The following is a 22,390-nucleotide window of genomic DNA, read 5'->3' on the forward strand; positions in this document are numbered from 1 at the left end:
GTGGATAGAGTGGCTGCCTGCAAACTGAAAGGTCCCAGGTTCAATTCCAGTCAAGGGCACATGCCCTGGTTGTGGGCTCAATCCCCGGGGGGGGGGGGGGGGGGGGGGGGACTTGCGGGAGGCAGCCAATCCATGATTCTCTCTCATCATGGATGTTTCTATTTCTCTCTCTCCCTCTCCTTCCTTTCTGAAATCAATAAAAATATATTTTAAAAAAATAATAAAATTCTAACTATAACTACTTCATAGAGAATTCTATGGAGAAACATTACCTTGTTTACTATTGTTGGGAAGAAAAACCTCCCCTACCCTCTTAGGTGCAGTGTTTGGAGGTTTGCAAATTAAACTGACAAAAGACAGATTAGCAAAAACAAAAACAAAAACAACAGATTTTTATTAACTGTGTATCCGGGAGTTCACAGAAGAATGTGCCTCCTAGAATTGGGGGCGTATATGGTATGTACCACCTTAACAGGGGATGGGGCGGGGTAGAGAGGCACTTCTGAAGAACAGATGACTTCTCATCAGGGCTAGGGGCACGAAGGTCACTCAAAATAAAGGACTTTTGGGAGAGAGAACTGGACCCTTAGGAGAACAGATGAGATAAGAACTTTGAGAGCATGTTTTTGGGTGTGGTACACATCTCTCCAAGAAGAGCTCAGAGTTGCTCCCTAGAGGGTGTTTTATGACAAATGAGTTCTTTTGGGAAGTTATGCTTTTAGTCAGATAAGGGATTTGGGGAATCCAATGCCTCAGTCCACAATAATTTATATACACAATAGCTTATTCTGGTCCCCTTCACTGTTTAGTTACTAGTGGTAGAGTCTGTATAGGAGTGTGGATGAAAAGGGGGTTCTATGGATAGTAACCTCAAAGGGTTATCTGATCATAAATTCCTAACTGGGGAGGTCATGGTGGATAGTCACACCCCAGGGATATAACTTCTTTAGTAAAAGGCTTGTCTTTGCCTTTAAGTAAGCCCTGTCCATTGTTTCTGTGGAACAACTTGGAAATGTCTCTTTTGGGACCCCTCAAGCAAAACCACCCTCAAGAAAGCACATAATCTAATCCAATCCTCACCTTGCCAGATCCGTTTTGAGGCCTACGCACAGCTGAGTGGGTTTGGGGTGGAAGTTAAGGCTCTACCACTAGTAACTAAACAATGGTTTGGGGGCTGGAGAAGGTCCTCAATTGTTGGGTCAGGTTAATGCACTGCTTTACACTTCCCTGGATGCTTGAAGTGACCAACGACGATGGGGCCATGACAGACCCTTGCTGTAGATTCTGGAAAGTGGGTATTTGGAGGATTAACACTCTCATCTGTGCAAGACAGACCTGGGTGTGTGAGGGAGACCGACACCAGCTGATCACTTAGGAAATTAACGTGGTGTTGCAGAGGAGAGGGACTAGTACCAAAACTAGGCAGTGGGAATGCCAAGGGGAAGACAGGAGATAATGTAAGAAAACTGAACGGTACTAGGTGACAGCGAGGGAAGGGTCATCAGTGGTTGAGGTCTCAAAGCTCAGTGATTAGAAAATAAATTTTAAAATTTCAATGTAATCTCCTATATGAGTGACCTAGAACTTAAACTGGAAAAGCCATCCCTACCTATCCTAGGATCTTTAAACAGTTTTCTTCAAACATTTACTTCCTAGGTAACACTCAAGGCCCGTTAGAAGGAAAAACAGCTTAGCCTGTGCTGATTAAGAGGACAAGTAGCTCACAGCACCTAGCAACTGGGTCGTGTTTTCACAGCTGCAGGAATGTGGACCATCGAGGAGGTCACAGAACAGCAACCGGTGTCCCATAGATTACTTCAGATCTGTCTCTCACCCCAGCAAGTGTGGCTCAGGCAGCATCTTCATCGCGGTAGTTTCACTCCAACATCTGTCTTGGAAATCTCCCAGGCCCAAATTGTTTCTGTGATTGACGTGAAACTTTAGAGCTTTCATGGAGTCCTTCAGGCGCTTCACAAGAGGCACAGGTGAAAGGCCTCTCTGAGAGTCCCCTCTTTCCATTGTCATATCCACTCCGCTCCGGGCACTTCTGGTGTCTAAAGCAGGTGGACCCTCCTTTTCATTCAGCACTGAAACCCTGCACGTCAGGCGCTCACCGGGGAGCTTAATCTTGGATTGACTAGTCTAACTCCAGTCAAAAGAACAACTCTAATGAGAATGCGAATTACCGTTTTTTTCAGAAGCAGTAAACTGTATATATCAAGTCAAATCACCATAAAGTTACAAACCTAGACTTTATTATTTAAGCTCCCTGTAGAAATGTCACCACTGATTTACAATCTACTCTTGCATTTTTACTGAAATTCAAAAAATGATAGAGGCATTCAAGCAAATATGTGCATTTTAATGAACTTGCATTGGAGACAATTTACTTGCATTGTAAATAACCCTTCATGGTAGAACCTTGTGTGTTTTGTGCTAGAGATTTTCTTTCCTTATCAGCTGTTACGCTCTTTAACTGGCTGCAATAGGAATATACCACCCCTCCTATCCTGAGGCTGGAAATCTCAGACCTAAATTCAGTGTCCCAGAAAAGCCCGGGGCCTCCTCTCCCCTCTACAGCTCTTCATATTCAACTGAGTCAGACTAGACCACTAGTCACTGACTTAAACTGTCGCAAGTCCATCCGGGGAGCTGGCACACGCTATACCCAGTTGCCTTACTTGTGCCCCCCTCCCCCCACCCCGCCCCCCGCCTATATTTTGAGTTAGTTCACCACTATTACTCATTCAACAAAGATCTGCTCAAAGTTTCGCCTCAAAAAGCCAATTAAGACAATTGTGGAAAGCGACTGCCTTTATTACTTCCAGCCAAAGGATGGTTTGAAGTAGGAGGAAACGGAATTAGCAAAGTGGAGGGGCAGTAAGGTTTAAAGCAAAAACAGCAGTAAACTGAGCCAAGTACGTTTCAAGGGCATTACTCTGTCAGAAGGTCCCCGTTAGGCTAAATCAGCGGTTCTCAACCTTGGCTGCACATTAGAATCACCTGGGAATCTTTTTAAAATCCTGATTTCTGGGCCTCATCCTCTGGAAATTCTGTTTCTTCGTTACTAATGTTGTGGCCTCACCCCATAACAAAGAAACAGAATCTCCGGAGGATGAGGCCCAGAAATCAGGATTTTAAAAAGATTCCCAGGTGATTCTAATGTGCAGCCAAGGTTGAGAACCACTGGGCTAAATGGTTACATTAGATAAGACTTCACGACCACTCTGCTTGCTGTTGGCTCTGGCACATTTATTAACCCCATTGTAATCATTATGACCAAACCTTAGGACCTTATCCTGAGAAACTGTATGAGTGGCCACTGGTGTCAGGCCTGGTTTCAAAACCCAACTCCAGTACCAACTGGCTGTGCAACCTTAAATTATTCTGAGTTAATCGTGTAAATCAGGTACTACTTCACCAGGTTGTTGACAACATAACCCAAAGAACCGGAGTGCCACAGCTAGTAGTAGGAAACAGTCTTTCCCCTTCACATAGTCCCTTGAACTTTAACCCTGCATTGCCCTCTGCCCTCATTTTAGGTGGGTCCTACTTAAATCTGACTTCATCTGTGATCTCTAGAACCCTTCAGTTTCCCTCCCAACCTATTTAGACTTTCCCTCAAACATGCTGCTCTCGCCCCTTCGAAGGCTTCACGGGTCTCCCACCTCCCGATCACACCATCCAGTCGGACTGCTGCTTTCTCACATACCCGTTACTGACTGGCCTACAGGCCCTTCTTACCCTTCGCCAGCCAATATCTGTATCTAAGAACCAATTCACATCCCTCCTCCCTCCAAAGCCATCCCAACTACAGTGGGGCCTTGACTTACCAGTGTCCCGACTAAGGAGTTTTTTGAGATACCAGCTGTCTCGGCCCATTTTTGCATTGAGTTGGGAATTTGAGTTAACGAGCTCCTTAATGAGCTCGGTCTCAGAACGAATTAAACTCGTAAGTCAAGGCCCCCCTGCATTCTTGCTCTTTATTCTTTCAACTGCTCTTCTTTAATACAGGACTTAAGATCTGGGTCATAACTCTTTGGCTCTTGTGTATGCTTAGCTGATAAATAGCTTTTGCTTTCTAAAAAGTACATCATACATTTAAGGGTAGAGCCCCAGCCAGGTTGGCTCAGTGGATAGTGTCGACCTGTGGGCTGAAGGGTCCTGTGCTTGATTTCAGTTAAGGGCACATGCCTGGTTTTCAGGCTGGGTCTCCGCAGCCGATCAATGATTTTTTCTCATCATTGATGTTTCTCCCTCTCCCCCTTCCTCTCTGAAATCAATTATATATATAAAAATGTATAGAGAGATAGAGACTATGTTCGATTTTCCTATACCAACCTCAAAAGCAGAATCATAGGCCCCAACCTAGACACACAAAACAGTATGTTGGAGGGAACTGAATGACGAAGCATTTAAAACATTCCAGGTGATTCTTCTAAACCAGCGGTTCTCAACCTGTGGGTCGCGACCCCTTCCGCGGTCAAATGACCCTTTCACAGGGTCACCTAAGACCATCCTGCATATCAGATATTTACATTACGATTCATAACAGTAGCAACATTACATTATGAAGTAGCAACAAAAATAATTTTATGGTTGGGTCACAACACGAGGAGCTGTATTTAAAGGGCAAGATTGAGAACCACTGTCTGCAGTGAGAAAACTTCTACATATCACCCATCCAGCACAATCTTGTCAACAAATATTTATCTTTGCTTATGGTCTAATGACGCCGTAATAAAGGATTAAACATTTCCTTCCACACTATATATAAAAAAGCTGTTTCGCCCTGACCAGGTGGCTCAGTTGATTAGAGCATTATTTCAAAAGGTTTCGGGTTTAATTCCCAATCAGCCCACTTACCTGGGTTTTAGGTTATCCTGGTCGGGGCACACACAGGAGGTAACCAATTCTCTCTCTCTCTCTCTCAAAATACAAACAAAAATCAGTGGATCCCTGGACATGCGCTCAATGGTTAGAGCACCAGCCCAAATACCAAAGGGTTTTGGGTTTGATTCCTGATCAAGGGCACGTAGTACCTGGGTTGTGGGTTCGCTTCAGCCCCCAGTTGAGAGGCATACGGGAGGCAACCAATGTGTCTCTCACACCCATGTTTCTCTCTCTTCCCTCCTTCTCTCCCTTTCACAGTCTCTGAAAAGCAATGGAAAAATATCCTTGGGTGAGGATCAACATCAATGGAAAATATTCTCAGGTGAGTTTAAAAAAATGTTTCACACTATAGTTCACCAAAAAAATAGGAAATTCTTTTGTTTTTCAGGTAAGGAGTCAATGCTAAGAGGGTTCATCTTCCAGAATAGCAAGCCTGCCTTCGTGCCATGGGTAATCAGCTGACTTCAGCAGGAATTGGCCTTTGGTACATTCTAGTATTGCTAGTTGGAAAGTGACTGAAATTGTGGTCTCTCTTTTGACAACAGAATGAGTTTTATTAGTGTCCTAGAGATAAGTCTATTTTTTTATGTAGTTTCTTACCAAAGATAGTTCTTGAAATTGCCTTCTGTTTTCTCTAGGTTGAGAAAGTTATTTCCCTCCTATTTGTCCTCTAATATTCATTCTGCATTATTTTTCAAAGTAATCCTCCATCTTCAACTCCATAAATAAATGAAAACCAAGCCACACAGTTGGAAATCAAGTTTTGTTTTTATATGAACAGAAGAAGACCATCTAGAAATATTTCAGTTTATTTAAATTGTTAGGTAGAATATGAAACCGAATTTGTAGCTAGTACCAGAGAATGGACTTAACTGTTTGGTATTTAATGAGAACAGCTTCTACACAGGATCCCAAGAGACTTACAGAAAAAGGGGCAACGCCCTAATATTAAGCAAATAAAACTCAAACAGATTATACAAAAATTGATTTATACTCCATTTCCCTTTTTTTTGATATTTAGAAAGTGCAGAGTTAACAAAAGGTAGCCATGTCCTTTCTATGTACAATGCCGATTATAATTACGCAAACAACAAAACTGTCAGTCTGTTACCCAAAAATCCCAGTGTTGAGCTCTCAAACCTTAAGTCACTGACTGAATTGAATAAGGATTAAAGGTTAAAAATAAAAAAGCTACTGCCACATTCCAGATAAAGGAAAGCAACAAACACATCAAAATTAATCTGACAACAGGTTTAACCCAAAGCTTTTCAAGAAGCTTAACATCATTTCATTATTCTTAGAGGAAAATTAGGGATTATTTGGCAATGCTGCTTTTACTAGTAGTAAACAATGATAAAATTCAAGTGAGGGGAAAAGAACGAAGAACCATCATCAGGTGAGGCGTAGAAAATGGTTTTTAGGGCACTACCTGAAAAATGCATGGGTGTTTGGAGCAGATCCGTCCCTGTGTTGTTTATGAGAGCCAAGAGGGCATTAAAATGCTGCCCACGACACAGAAAAGACTTTTCAATGGAAGCTGCTGTCCTAAACTCAGCCTCTGCTAGAAATGAATCATGCTATTCACAATTATTTCAACAAAGGTATCATCTTAGGATGCTAGCAGCATAGCAAACTTAACTTACCCTATCCTACTGATAAGCAATGAAGCAAAACTAGAAAAAATGAAGTGAAAAAAACTGACAGGGTTAGAGACAGCTAGAGATCTTATCTCTCCATGAAAAGCCTTTTGTTCTTTTTCTGAATCCATGGTAATACAAGTTTTCCAAAGGGATGTGAAGAGAGGACTTAAAATTAATAATACACTAAAGTATATCTAAATCTTAAGGTAAAGATAACTTAACACTGAAAAAGTGTTCCGAGAAGGCCAAATCTCAATATATTTGGCAAACATGTTAATAAATTCCACTCCTCCTTCCCACCTTTTAAAAACAACCTTTACTGGGCTACCAAACTGCTAGAGGAGTTGCCAAAATGGAGATTACTCAAATTTAGGTTAAAGATTTATTCTAGGAAAGTGAATAGGCTATACACCTAATTAGAAAGACAAACCACAACGCCCTCCAAACACTAGTGCATGCAATGAACTCTTCCATTTCATAAACTCAATAGTTAAGACAGGAAGGGAACAAAGAGGGAAGGGAAAGAGGAACATGAAGCCAAACAGCACATGAAGGAATCTGGGGCAGCAGTTTTAGGGGAGAGACAAAATGAGGGGAAGACACAACTAACTGACGTTTGACTAGTAGGCAGTTAGAACTTTCTTTCAGTTTACTTAGCAAGTTAAATCAGTGCTTTACGTTAAACTCGACAAACCTACTAGTTTGCCCCTTTCATTTTAAATAACTCATACCATGAGGGAGGGGGGAGAAAGAAGCAAATAAAGGAGCATGCAGGAAGACAAACAAGGAAAAGTGGCCGAGGAGAACGGAGGAGAACAGGTGGCAGGAAATAGTTTTAAATATCAAGGCCACTTAAAATGAGATTCAGCAAACCAAAGCTATTACTTCTGCATTATCCTTTGTCCTCAATTGATTACTTTGAAAATTACAGCCAAGCAAACCACAAATATCTTAATGTTTATATCTGGATGATAACTCCTGCACATGCTTCCATCAAAACAAAAAAGGAAAAACCAAAGAAGTTCCTTTCCACATAAGGCACAGGACAAAATTAACCCATTTACATATTCAAGGCGAAAATGAGTGTTTTCCTGGCTTTTGTTTGTTTCTTTTGTATTACATGTCTATAGATTATAGGGACTCAAGCACATTATCTGTGACAGAAAATTCCACTGTTGTACAAAATAAAATTGTTAATTCTAACTTTTATTCTTACACAATTTGCAGAATAGAGTTGAAATGATTGCTGTAAGTTTTAATGTTGACAAGAATTGGACTATAATACAACTGAAATGCAGTGGTAAGCTGAGTAAGTACATTTAAAAATGGAGTCACAGACATGATTTTTCTATACATTTTTTTGTTTGAAGAAAATTATAAAGTCAGCAAGCAGTTACAGATGAAAGAACAAATAGAACAGGCGGGCTGGATCGTTAAGATGAGGAACAAAAATATCTGTTCAGAGTTAAAAACGGACAGAGTGGCTTCTTCTGCAGCAAGAAGAGGACACAGGGCGGTGGACGGCCACGGCCGGGACCGGAGGACGCTCAGCAGCATTTGCTCTTCCAGCCTGTCACGCCCCCTCCGCTGCTGATGTCTACATTCTCGCTGTTGGGCTCTTTTACAGGGGTCTGGAACGAATACACAAGGAAAGGAACCCATGAAAAAACATTGCCACGGATAAATCAAGATTCAACAGAAACACTCATAAACATTAATCTATGTAACAGAATGCAATTACAGTCACGGGACCCGTGCAAAGTAAAGATCTGGAAGCTTTCTTTTCAAAAGTCTTCATTTTGCCTGCCTTCTCCAAGCTGTGAAATGTCTAGAGGCCTCCCAGCACTCCTTTATAAAACTTCTGAAATCTTCCCTGCCGCTAACACTTCAGCAGAAAGGTTTGTTATCTCCTAGCCTAGAGCCCTGAGAACTTAGGACTTAAAAAGCATTATCATCAAGCATATGCATTAAACCAATGTTAGGTCATGCCTAACTTCAGGAAAGTAAAACAGCCCTTTTCTGTGTAGTTATTTGCCTTTTAAGACTGGAGTTTGTATTATGGTATGACTTTTCTTTTATCAACTCAGGAGAGAAAATACTGCAAAGAAAGTTGCTAGTCAAAAATCACTACTGTAGCCCAGCCAGAGTGGCTCAGTGGTTGAGTATCAACCTATGAATCAGAAGGTCACAGTTTGATTCCCAGCCAGGGCATATGCACGGGGTTATGGGCTCCATTCCTAGTAGAAGGCATGCAGGAAGCAGCCGATTAATGATTCTCTATAATCACTGATGTTTCTATCTCTCTCTCCCTATCCTTTCCTCTCTGAAGTCAATAAAAATATATTTTTTAAAAAATCACTACTGTATTCCACATCTAGTTTGTTAAGCAAGTTTACATTTGATGTTTTAACTCATATTACCAGATTAAAGTGTATGAAAATAAAGCTATCTCATATTTGGGCCTGCCTACATGGGGAAGATGCTAAACTGAGAGCTTTATTTATTGGTGCATCCATACTTTTTAACCTTTAATATAGTAACAAGAAAGATTTACCTCACGGGGACACAGATTATATCATGACTATATTGCACTAGTCTGTGTGGTTTTTTTTAATATGTTTTATCGATTTGAGAGAGAGAAAAACATCAATGTGAGAGAGAAACATCGATCAGTTGCCTCCTGTACTCGCCTGACTGGGGATCAAACCCACAAGCTGGTAAGTGTCCTGAATGGGAATCAAACTGGTGGCCTTTTTGGTGAACAGGACAGTGCTCAGCCAACTGAGCCACACGAACCAGGGCAGCACTAGTTTTTAAAATATGCAAAGATTAATGAGAAGATCAAGGAACACAGTAGGAACAGAAATAAATAAAAACAATGAAGAAGACCAAAATATCCAGAAAGTATACAGAGACAAGGGTATTTCAACAAGTTTTGTGATAAGTTCTGTAAATACTGGAATAATTTTTCACTGAGCCTCACCTACCTCTGAAATAGAAAGTGCTTCCCACCACTTGGTGATTCTGTCCTATATCCCCCTCCTCTTACTCCCTTGAAGTACTCACTATCCTTCCAGTTTATTTGCTAAACATAACCAAAGATGTGTGAGTGTTCATGCATATATGTGTGTTTGGTATCATACATAGTTTTGAAAAATAAGATCACACTACATATATTACACCCTAACTTACTTTTTATTACTCAATATATATTAACTATCAAACTTAATATGCAGGATGTTGACCGATGTGAAAGGGCACAACCTTTGTTTTGCAGTCACCCTGAATGGCAATAATTGATAACTATCTTACGCAGTTTGAACACTCAATCATAGTTAACACATAACATTTCACTCCAGAAAAATTAAGTTGCTTGGTTTCTCAGAAATTTTACTAGATTTTTATTTGATATACCACCTCTATTTTTATACACACACACACACACACACACACACACACACACACACACACACAATATCTCTGAGTTGGTTTTTTAAAAAAATATGAATATTTCAAGTATAAAAACAGAAAGGTTACCAGAAGCAATGAAATTTTCTCTTATACACTGTCTGTTTCTCCTTTAGGATTTGTGTCAGATTTCTCTAATTTTATTTGCATATAAATATACCACACACTGAATAGAGAATTCAAGACTCATAACTAAATCTAGTCATTATTATTTTTTACATCACAGATTGAAATGATTCCCTAATGAAACTTGGGGGTAGATTTAGTCTGCTTATTCAGTATATAATATATGCATGCCCTTTATTGGCATGTCTGAGAACGACTGTATAGAAGAATAGTGATTCTGTAGCAGTAACTTCAGAATACAGTATAGCCACTTACCTTAAATTAAAAATAATAATCTATGGAAATGCAAAGGATGTATAAGAGAAATCAATCCAAAAGTAAACAGAAAACGGAGTAGGAAATTGGGGCCTAGAGAATAAGCATAGGTGTTCAGAATATTAACTGAACCGACGAGATCCTACCGATTTCTAGATGGCTCTCTGTTCTTCCAGTTCCTTACTTCACTTTGAAGGATTAGATACTGGTGATGCGTAACTGTTTTGAAACAGTAACACCCAAGCCCAATTTCTGGATGTGAATCTAGTACTTTAGAAAAGACTAAGTATTCAACTGTGACACTGGCACCTTAACAGTAGATAAAAATAGCAGCTTACCTTTCGAAGGATATCTTCAGCTAATGTGAGAAAGGCCTTTTCAATGTTTATATTTGCTTTTGCACTAGTCTCAAAAAATCTAATACCATGCTCCCTTGCAATCTGAAATAGAAGCAAAATGTCATCATAAAATTATCAAGTACAGATTGCCAACTGATGACTTAGAGGAAATAGTAATATTATGCTATAGGCAGCAGTTTTAACTAGGCTATATAAAACAGATTTAAATGGGTTAAGATTCAAACAGTCAAGCTCTTTAAAAATAAATAAAATAAAAGAATCCTCTCTTCACTATAAGAGTTTACTTCAGATATTCTGAAGTACAGCTGATCCTTGAACAACTCAGGTCTGAACGATATGGGTCCATTTACACGTGGATATTTTCCAGCAGGTAATACAGTATGCCCCCCAAAATGTATACACACACTTTGAATAATTATAAAGGCTTTGTTTATTAAAATACATTTTATTTTCAAAATTGAGCCATCAGCTATTAAAGTATATACACATTTTTTGGGACATCCTGAATATTTGGACTTTCATATCCTTGGGTTTTGTATCTGCAGATGCAGAGGGCCAACTGTATGCATTACCCTATGCCATTTTATATGAGATTTGAGCATCCTCAGAGTTTGGTTTCCACGGGGGGGGGTGTCTAGGACCAAGTCCCTGTGGATACTGAGTGACAACTGTAGCCAAGTTTTTATGTGGATTTTCGATTGCACAGGAGTCAAGGGTCGGCACCCTAAACCCCACATTGTTCAAGGGTCAATTGTAATTTTACCAAAGGGGCAAACTTAAGAAAAGTTCCAAGTGACTTAAGCAGTATCTAGTTTCTGCTTGTCACAGGCTACTGACTGTCAAACTGAAACAATTGATATATTTCTTTAATGTCTTAAATTTAAAAACTGAGATCACTAATTTGTATTTTCCCCTCTTTGTAGTATAAATAAGGCTGAAAATAGTACTGCCACAGAGCTGGTTATGTATTGAAATAAATTCACTCAAATGATAAGCTACTGTTTCCAACAGCATTTAAAGACCGATGTGAGCAGCTCAGGGCACTCCATTACCACTATTATAAAAACAATCAAATGCAATACCATCTTCACAAATTAAGGACAGCACATTAGTTTCATTCAGAACTTTTTACCTGTTCTCCTTTTCCCTTAGGTACAACTCTTTTATCATCCATATCACACTTATTTCCTAGTAACATTCTTTCCACATCTTCATTGGCATGCTGAAATGGAATAAAAAATTTTATTTACACACTGCCATGAATTATGGCTTAATATTCCCTTCAAATGACTTTTTCTCAATTTACAGTGCCATTTCAATAGTCTGAAAGTTTTAAACCAATCACCCTGAAACCACCCCAAGCTAAAAGCCTACATAAATTCTTAAATTACCTAGAAAAAGAAACAGAAGACATATCCCTGTCAAATATTATTTTCCCACTATATAAGGCTGTCTAGTTTCTAGTTATGTTCTCATCAAAAAAGGATATAGGCAAAAGATCTAAAGCCTAAATCTCTTATGCATAATCTAAATTCAAGCTGGATCATGATTTTAGATCATGTATTATTCTATAGAAGTATAAATTAAAAATTCTACAGAGCCCTTAAAGTCTCAAAACGTTATACAGCTCAGTTAAAAACAAAGGCTCGCTCCATCAAAAATGTGTTTATGAAGGGTTTATACAATTTCTTCATCTTACCTCATCTATGTTTCTAAGCCATTTGCTGATGTTTTCAAAGCTTTTACCATTGGTGATGTCATAAACTAGCATAATACCCATTGCTCCTCTGTAGTAGGAGGTTGTGATGGTGTGAAATCGCTCCTGGCCTGCTGTATCCCTGAAATAAACAACAATAATTTATTTGTTTGTTTTTTTAATATTTTATTGATTTTTTACAGAGAGCAAGGGAGAGGGATAGAGAGTTAGAAACATCGATGAGAGAGAAACATCAATCAGCTGCCTCCTGCACACCTCCCACTGGGGATGTGCCCACAACCAAGGGACATGCCCTTGACTGGAATCGAACCTGGGACCTTTCAGTCCACAGGCTGATGCTCTATCCACTGAACCAAACCGGTTAGGGCAACAACAATTTGTGTTGAGCATTTTGATATTCTATATCCTATATAATAACCCCCTAATATGCAAATCGACCAAACAGGGCAAACAACTGGTCGCTATTACATGTGCTGACCACCAGGGGGCAGACGCTCAATGCAGGCACTGCCCCCTGGTGGTCAGTGCGCTCCCATAAGGGAAGCACCACTCAGCCAGAAGTTAGCTGACTGCTGGCCAGTGCAGTGGCGGTGGTGACAGCATTAAGGACCCCGAGGGGGATGTCTGACTGCTGGGTTAGGCCCACACCCCATGGGGATTGAGCCTAAGCCAGCAGAAAGACATCCCCCAAGGGGTCCCGGACTGCGAGAGGGCCTAGGCCTGGCTTAGGGACCCCCTCCCTCCCCAGTGTACGCATGTCGTGTACTGGGCCTCTAGTTATAGATAAAAGGTGAAACAGTAGAATAGTTAAGATAGAAATATATGACACAACACAAAACAGAACCACCACTCATTTAATTCTTAAATGGTTAACCATTATGGTTATCCATAAACATATATGTATATATAAAACTTGTTAGTCAAAGAAAATTAATGACCTACCTATATTGGATGAAAAAGTGGAAGGGAAAACAGTAAGAAGTGACACATAAAACTCTTAGTTATTTTTAAACGAACACCAGTAGCCCCGGCCCACGTGGCTCAGTTGGAACGTTATCCTGCACACTGAAGGGTTGTGGGTTTGATTCCCAGTCAGGGCACATACCCTGGGTTGCAGTGTATATGGAAGGCAGCCATTCGAAGCTTCTGCCTTTTTCTCCCTCTCCCTTCCTCTCTCTCTAAAATCAATTAAAAAACAGATGTGTGTGTGTGTGTTGTGGGGGAGGGGGAATTGAAGATTATGTAGGATCTTATCAGCCTCTGCAAGGATTTCTGCTTTCCCTAAGTGAGATAGGAAGTCTATTGGCACATTTGTGCAAAGAAAAACCTGGGTTTATAAAGAATCATTCTGTCTACTGTGTTGAAAATGGGTGTGTGTGTGCAAGAAGCAGAGCTAGGAGTAATGCAATACCTATCCAAAAAACTGCCAAAAGAAATGCCATTGAAGAAAAACCATTGGGGGTGGGGGTGGGGTGGGGCAGGAAGACAGGAAACATCTATATTACTGTCAACAATGTAAAAAATATTAAAAAGAAAAACCATCTAAGAGACATGCTACCAATTCTTCTAGGTTGTATCCTTAAATCATGTTAAACCAATAAGAGGCTACACACACACACACACACACACACACATTTGTATTTATATATTTATTTACATTCTTAGACTACAATTTTTATCTCCATTACCATTAACATTATATCAACTTATTAAGAATCACCACAAAATCTAGCTCTATGAAAAATTTATCCTGTTTTTGATATAATGCCCCCCCTTACATTATATTTGTGGGTAACACCCCCTTCCCTGTCCCTTTTGTTGCGTTGGTCGCCAAAAAGTTTATAGGGCCCTAAGCTGGTTTGGCTCAGTGGATAGAGTGTCAGCCTAGAGACTGAAGGGGTCCTGGGTTTGATTCTTGTCAAGGGCACATGCCCAGGTTGCGGGCACTGCAGGAAGCAGACAATCAATGGTGCTCTCTCATCATTGATGTTTCTCTCTCTCTCCCTCTCCCAAATCAATAAAAATGTATTTAACCCTGACCGGTTTGGCTCAGTGGATAGAGCATCGGCCTGTGGACTGAAAGGTCCCAGGTTCGATTCCGGCCAAGGGCATGTACCATGCTTGCGGGCACATCCCCAGTAGGAGGTGTGCAAGAGGCAGCTGATCGATGTTTCTCTCTCATCGATGTTTCTAACTCTCTATCTTTCTCTCTTCCTCTCTAAAAAATCAATAAAATATATTTTTAAAAAAATGTATTTAAAAAAAAAGTTTATAGGTAAATTTTACAAAAGCAAGCATAGTAAACAAACTGTCCTTTAGAGATACTATATTTATATCTTCCATTTTTCTGAATTACAAATTCTTATTTATGTTTTATTAATCTTACCTATTTAGTTACAAAGTACCTTAAGTCAGGTGTAATTTATAAATGCTTTCATAAAAAAAAAACTGTGTCTCATCACAGTAGAAATAGTTTAGTTCTTTTCTGAACTGGTAAAAAGTATAAATTAACTAATTATCCTATAACCCCAGAGAGAGGTTAACATTCCCTACTTAAAACCCAGGCTGGAAATGCACTTATCCAAGACAGAGTGTACAGGACCTGGGCTTCCAGCAGTGCCAAGCAGCTGTAGTATAGGAGGAATAGAAAACTTTCACTTCAATTTTTGTCATAAGTAGTGACAATTTAGGGAGACCTAACACTACATTCCACTATGCGCACCACCCCCACACTATGTATTATACGCTTCCTTCTTCCCCATTCATTCACCTTACACAATTAGCAAATAATACACACGCTTCAGTGTCAAGTCTATATCTAAATTCTCCACCAAGAAAGAACACTCTGCAAAAGCAACTAAGTCTACATCAACAGCCCTTGGAGAGGAGATTTTATATTATAATGCTGGTTATGAAATATTAATATGAGATAGTGAAACATTAATGGCTTCTGAAAAGAAAAATAATCACTATTTAAGTTCAAAGTAACTTTCTGTTTTGATCCATGGCACACTACTCTATTCTTTGTCTCCTCCATCTTCCAAAATCTATTGCGCACAAATATCTTCCCTCTTTTTATATGCTCTCCCTATTAAGGTTTTTAAAACTTTCTATAACCTATTTTCATTTATGCATTTCATACTTTGACACTTTTCAACATCACTGTATCCACCCCACAAGATGATTTGGCTCCTTGACACCTTGATCACAAATTATACTTTTCCTGGATCTTCATTATACCAGCCCACACCAATTGTTAAGGCAATCTACAGAGCCCTTTCCCCACTACTGCTAGGCTAATTGGTGACCCTTTGCCCAGGGCTAAAAATAGCCACAGCTGCTTATTCATCCTCAAATTATTTTTAGGTTTGCCCCCACACACATACACCCGGGTCTAAGGACAGCAGGTTGGTTCCAATAAAAACAGATGTGAACTATCTGAAGAGCAAATAAACATTGTATATATTCACAATATTTTTTTATGTCACCATAATACAGATTTTTACAAAACTACTCACTTGATTTTCCTCTCCCATTAATTTTTTTCTTCTAAGCCTATGTATAATAGTCACATTTCTGAAATTGTAAACCAATGACAACAGAATTCTCCTTACATAAAATGACAATACACAGCTAAGAGAATATTTTCTCCCAATGACACAGTATAAAAGGAGTGATATGTTTTTAGGAACTAAAATAGCTTATTTCCTTAATTGTTAGTCCCACATGCAGGGTCAGGGAAGCTGTGTACTCTAGCTGCTATTATGATAGTTATTTTTAGTCTGGGCACTGACAGCCCTGGAACAGGCCAGAGACAACATCAATCTGCTCTATAAGTTAAAAGGCTCCAAATTTAAATTAGGATGTCAAATTTCTCAGACTGAGTTTTATTTTAACAAGATCTGGATTTCCTCATAGATGTGTAATTTCTCTACATCCAAACCACCATGAGCTTAAATTATTATCTTCATTAAAAAAATAGAAAAAAGTCTAAAACAAAAAAAAATCTAAAGCCCAATTCCGGCCCTGCAGAGCTTACAATCCTATGGGGATAGGAATGAACAAGTAAATAAATATATAATCCTAAATTGTGACAAATGCCAACAAGATAAACAAGGTGGCATGATGAAGAATAGGGTAAGGGAGGAAGTAATCTAGATAAAATGATCAGGGTGTTCCTCTCTATAAAGATGATGCTAATGTGATGAGAAATATGTACAGAAATTAATGAAAGTCATTTAGTCAATAAATATTTATTGAGTGTCTACATTTGCTAGGCTCTGTTCTAGGTGGTTATATAACCACAAATTAGACAGATTGGACCCCACCCTCAAAAAAGCTTACACTGTAGTGGAAGGGGCAATAAATAATACATTTTAAAAATATGATAAGTTTTGCCCTGGCCAGTGTGGCTCCATGGTTAGAGTGTCAGCCCACACACTGAAGGGTCATGGGTTCGATTTCTGGTCAAGGGCACGTACATGGGTTTTGGTTCGCTCCCCTACCCTGAGTTGGGATGCAAGAGCAGAAGGCAACCAATCGATGTGTCTCTCACATTTCTCTCTCTCTGAAAAGCAATGGAAAAAATATCCTCTGGTGAGGAATAAAATAAATAAATTGAGATCTGAATAAGAGAAGACAGGAGGGCAAAGATCTGACGAAAAGCATTCTGAGCAGAAGGAACAGTTTGATATACAACGGCCCTGAAATGGGACCATGCTTGGCATGGTCAAGGGAAGAAAAAAGTGGCCATAGTAACTGGAGCAAAGCTGAGGAGAGATGAGGTTGGAAGGGACAGTAGCCAGGACATGGAGTTTTCAAACTGTATTTCTGTTGAAATGAGAAGCCTCTGGAATGGAGTGGCACTTCGGAATGTTCAGCCTACCTACAGTCGGGAGGAAGTGGGAGGTTAGGGGGTTAAGGGAGGGCTACAGGGAATGTATAAAAGTCCTAACTGGAAAAGAACTTACCATTTTCATGGAATTAAAAGGAGATCAGCTGGGGGCAGAAACTACATATACAAAGGAGCACAAAATGAAGTCAGAAAGATGGGCAGGACCCATTCTACAAACTGTAATAAGAAATTTGGATTTTCATTTGAAGTGAAATGGAAATTTAAAACGGTTATAAATAGGAGAAGGAATGACAACCATGATGACCAGATTTAGACTTGAAAAGGTTATTACTCTGGCTGTTCTCTGGAAAAAATTACTGTAAGAAGGCAAAAGGGAATTAGGACCTGTTCCAATGATTCAAAGAAGTAATAGTGGCTTCCACTAGGGTGGGTAACAATGGAAATGGCAAATTGTATATGGATTCTAGATAAATTTTAAGAGGTTTGCTAAAATTGGGTGTTGGGGTTAAAGGAAATGGAAAGAATCAAAGATGATTCTGAAGTCTCTGGCACCTTACGAAGGTAAACAGTTAATTCTTCTACAACGGGACACTAACAATTTTTAGTGACTGGGGCAAGCATTTCTGACCACCCCTCCTTAAAAAAAAGGCTAACTTGAAGCAACTATGGCTGTTTTCCTGAGAGGACCAGTTATTCCATGAAAAATGTAGTGGAACTTTCTAGAGATCTGGGATTTTAAAAGCTGCAGATACTTCTCTATCAGCCAAACAAGCTAATATTAGGCCTACAGACATGTGCGTTAACCAGGGTGAGACCCATCTCCCACTCTTATGCAACAGATAGACTACAAGTCTCCTGGGAAGAAAACAAGAAGGGAAGATCATTTGAATAAAGAAAAAATAAGACATTAATGAGACATAAATTGTATCTCAACAAAAATTAAATGGACATTTCAGAATAAATTATTGCTGTGTTTCATATATATATATGAAAAAGCTTTCAGCACAGACTGAAGTTTCCAAACCTAAACTTTAATCACAGAACTTTTCATGCTGAAGCAAGAATCTGAATTTATGCATTTAAACTAGAAGGAGCCCAGCTGGCATGGCTCAATAGTTGAGTGTCGACCAATTCAATTCCCAGTCAGGGCACATGCCCAGGTTGTAGGTTTGATCCCCATTGGGGTGTGTGGCAGGAGGCAGCCAATCAATGATTCTCTCTCCCTCTCCTTTCCTCTCTGAAACCAGTAAGTAAATTTTTAAAAAAAGGTGGGCAGAGCTGGTTGAAATTCAGAATAACTAACATCCTTTCTTTCCTTGAGATCAGCTTTAGTTATAATGAAACAATATGTTTCATTTGCTGAGTTATTTCTCAAAGTAAGGAAAACACACTGATTATCAATTGGGTTATGTTTCAAATAGATTCATTAAATTTAGAAAACATTTCAGAATGTTTAAATTTTATTTAAATTTGTATTAAATTTTAAAGATGCCATAAAGATTGTACTTCAAATTACACCGTCAGGTAATGAAGACGTTTTGGTTAAAAATAACCTACTATTAATTAGCTTCCTTTAAAAGGGAACTAACTTTCTGAAACTATCTTTTGGATTCTAAGTCATTGTTCTCCCCTAATTTTCCTTTTCCCTCTCTAAGTATGGCTTTGCAATCTCCTTTGCTAACTTCCTCCTCTGCTCATATCCTAAAATAAAATATTATTCTTAGGGTTCTATCCTCAAAAAAGGTGATACCCAAATAGCAGCTATGATTTATTGATCATTAGTTATGCATCAGACACTGCTCTAAGTACTTTACATGTCTCACTCATCCTAATAACCATTCTATGATAGGTCCTTCTACAATGAAACCCAAGGTGAATGCAAACAACACTACTGATTTGCAATGAAGAAAGAAAAGGACATAACTGGAAGGAGCAGAAAAAGCAATTAACAGTGCCACTCTTGTCTGGCTGGTGTGGTCAGTGGTAGACCCAAGAACCAGGATGTCAAGGTTCAATTCCCCATCAGGGCACATGCCCAGTTGTGGCCTAGATCTCCAGAAGGGGGCGTGCAGGAGGGAGCCTATCAATGATTTTCTTTCATCATTGATGTTTCTCTCTCTCCCTCTCCCTTCCTCTGTCTGAAATCAATAAAATATACTTTAAAAAAAACAATGAAAAAAAGAATGCGACTCTTAACTTATATTCTGAGCAAGTAATGAATTCTAGCTCTGACATTTTCAGGCTACAAGACCTTAGTTAAATCATATCAAAATGCCTGTTTCATTATCTGTAAAACAGAAACAATCCAAGAGAAAATAAAGCATATGCTTATACAAAGATTTATAGCAGTTTTATGGTGAATAAATTGTGATATATCAAAAATGGAACACTATCAGAAATAAAAAGTAATGAACTTACTGATACACATAAAATCATTGATAATTTCCAAAATAATTATACTGAGTAAAAGAAGCCAGATAAGTCCCCCACAAAAAGATGAAAAAAAAAAAATAATAAAACAAAAAAACCCCACTATATGACTGAATTTATGTATAGTACTAGAAAATGGAAACTAGTCTACAGTGACAGACAGCAGAGGAGTGGTTGCCTGGGGAACAGGGATAGGGAAGAAGGAGAGATTAGAGAGGCTTGAGGAAACTTTTGATGAATATGTTCATTACCTTGATTGTGATACGTCTTCACAGGTTTATACACATCAAAACTTTCCAATCCACACACTTTAAGTATATACAGTTTATTATGTCAGTTATACCTCAATTTAAAAAAGTAACATTTCACAGGGAAATTGTATTTAATAGGTTAAAACACTTAGTATTCACTGAAAATTACTATTATAATTTTAAAGTCTATGATTCATACTTGATACAAATTTAAAGAATTTTATTATACTTCAATGGGGGGGGGGGCTAAAAGAATTAATAAAAATAATGCCTATAAAGTTACACATTAAAGGAAATAAATATTTCAGCTTAAGCCAGTCAAAGTATCAAAAGGATTGTATTAACTTTTTATATTGAGTGTGAGCAAAGTATTGTGCTAGAGGTTTTCCATAGATTATTTCATGAAATCCTTATAACAATCTTTTGAGAATCCATTTTCCATATGAAGATATAAGAGGCTCACAATGGATATATGTAACTTGCTGAAGTTCATATGGTAAATGGAAAAGGCAAAATACTCAGCTAGATCTCACGGACTCCAAAATCCATGGCAATAATTTTTTTACTTCACTGAAAGGAGGTCACCTGATTGCTGGCTTTAGAAAGGGAAGTCTCACAGAATCTAACAGGTGACAAGACCTTCAGACTTGGAATTCTACTACATCAAGTAAGTAAATTAGTGTCACTTACCATATCTGTAGCTTGATCTTCTTTCCTTGTAATTCAACAGTTTTGATCTTAAAGTCTATTCCTACAACATAGGAAAAAAAAAAAAAGGTAAATTGTATCTGGCTCCAAACTGAGCTATACTAAAATTAACTGGAATAAAACATACTTTTAAAATATGCTGTGTATGTTTGGTTTTAGATAGTCACTAAGTACTCAATTCTGAGCAAATGTATCAAATTTTAAACCTGAGTGGTAATATATAAGATCCAAGATGGTAGAAGAAATAGCTATAGAGAAAGAATGAGTTCTTACAATTAGGAAATTTTAAAAAAGTACAATTTAAAATATCTATTGCAAAGAAATAAAAGAAATTTCTTACTAGGAAAAAAATGTAGCCTTTCTAGCTTGCAGAGCAAAAGAAAACCATGAGGGATAAGAAGGGTCATTTCATAATGACAAAGGGATCAATTAATTAAGAAGGCATATGCATCTAATAATACAGAGCATCGAAATACACGAAGCAAAAGTATTGCAGGTCCTACAGAATCTGCTATTTAACCAACCAAAAAATCTCCAACTTGGTCCCATTATGTTTGCCATACCCAAGGTAAAAAGGGCCACTTGTCTGATATTTATAAACCTCAGATTTCAATGTTTACAGCCTCAGGCCATGCCTACACTTGCCTGATTTTAAGATACACACCTATCTGTTTAAGATATAAACCTCATCCAAGACTTCGTGAGTTTCCCTCTCCATCTCACCTCGTCTATCTTCAAACTAATTAGCAGTAGTTGAAGCAATTCCTCATTCTTTTCTGCACAAAAATTCTCCCGGCGTGTCTACCTCTGTGGCTATTCGTCAATCTTAATTATTGTTTCTCCTCATCACTCTGACCTTTTCTAAAAATTGCAATGAGCCCTGTCCAGGTAGAGCGTCATTCCGATACGCCAAGGCTGTGGGCTCCAACTCAGGTCAGGGCACATATAAGAATTAACCAATGAATGCATACGTATCCTCTCTCTCTCTAAAAATCAATCAATAAATAAAATGAAATTTGCAGTGAACTTCTCTTTTCTATCCGATTTCCTTGATTTTCCCAAATTTCAAGGCTTTAAATTCCTTCCACACACACACACTGATAACTCTCAAATTTGTATCACAGCCCAGATCTTCTCTGAAACTCAAACTTAAGATACCCAACTGCTTATTGGCTATCTCAAATCCCACCTTCATAAAGACTAGCAAAAGTGCTAAAATAGTCGATAAAGCCCTACACATTTTGCCCCCCACCTCCACCCTTCCACCTTGCCCTCGTCACTTTTAATACCATCTTACTCTGATCTAGCTAGCTGTATTGGCTTCCTTGTTGTTCCACACATAGAACAGGCAGGTTCCTACCTCAAGGCCTTTGCATATACTTATTCCCCCAACCTGGAATACTCTTCTCTATCATGGCTCCTTCACCTAGATCCCCTAACCTAGCTGCAACATTTCCCCATGTCCCCCAACCACATGTCCAATGTCTGGTAATACTTCCTTACTTTTTATCTTTAACATTCCTCAAATATACTGTATATATTTACTTATTCCAGTTGTTTATTATCTGTCCCCCTTTGCCAATATAGAAGATTCATAAGAGTAGGGATTTTTGTCTCTTTAATTCAGTTAAATTCCCAGTACTTAGAGCTATGCCTGACATATAAGCAGGCATTCAAAAAATATTTGT

The 22,390-nt window shown here is 38.7% G+C and overlaps 1 protein-coding gene across 2 annotated transcripts in view; it reads right to left on the reverse strand.

Annotated features, from left to right (window-relative positions):
* Positions 1-5,642: 5,642 nt before the first annotated feature.
* RAB10 (RAB10, member RAS oncogene family) overlaps positions 5,643-22,390 on the reverse strand; it is a 47,866-nt gene continuing 31,118 nt past the window's right edge. Inside the window, exons 2-6 of one of the 2 annotated variants that reach the window (XM_036335134.1) lie at positions 20,685-20,745; positions 12,441-12,579; positions 11,874-11,963; positions 10,721-10,822; positions 5,643-8,164 (exon numbers count right to left, since the gene is read on the reverse strand). In XM_036335134.1, the coding sequence (XP_036191027.1) occupies positions 8,081-8,164; positions 10,721-10,822; positions 11,874-11,963; positions 12,441-12,579; positions 20,685-20,745 (476 nt within the window). In that variant the 3' untranslated portion in view covers positions 5,643-8,080. The remainder of the gene's footprint in view (positions 8,165-10,720; positions 10,823-11,873; positions 11,964-12,440; positions 12,580-20,684; positions 20,746-22,390) is intronic. The other variant, XM_036335135.1, reaches the window with a different exon arrangement.

Source organism: Myotis myotis, unplaced genomic scaffold (assembly GCF_014108235.1).
Source record: "Myotis myotis isolate mMyoMyo1 unplaced genomic scaffold, mMyoMyo1.p scaffold_m19_p_14, whole genome shotgun sequence".
Classification (NCBI taxonomy): Eukaryota; Metazoa; Chordata; class Mammalia; order Chiroptera; family Vespertilionidae; genus Myotis; species Myotis myotis.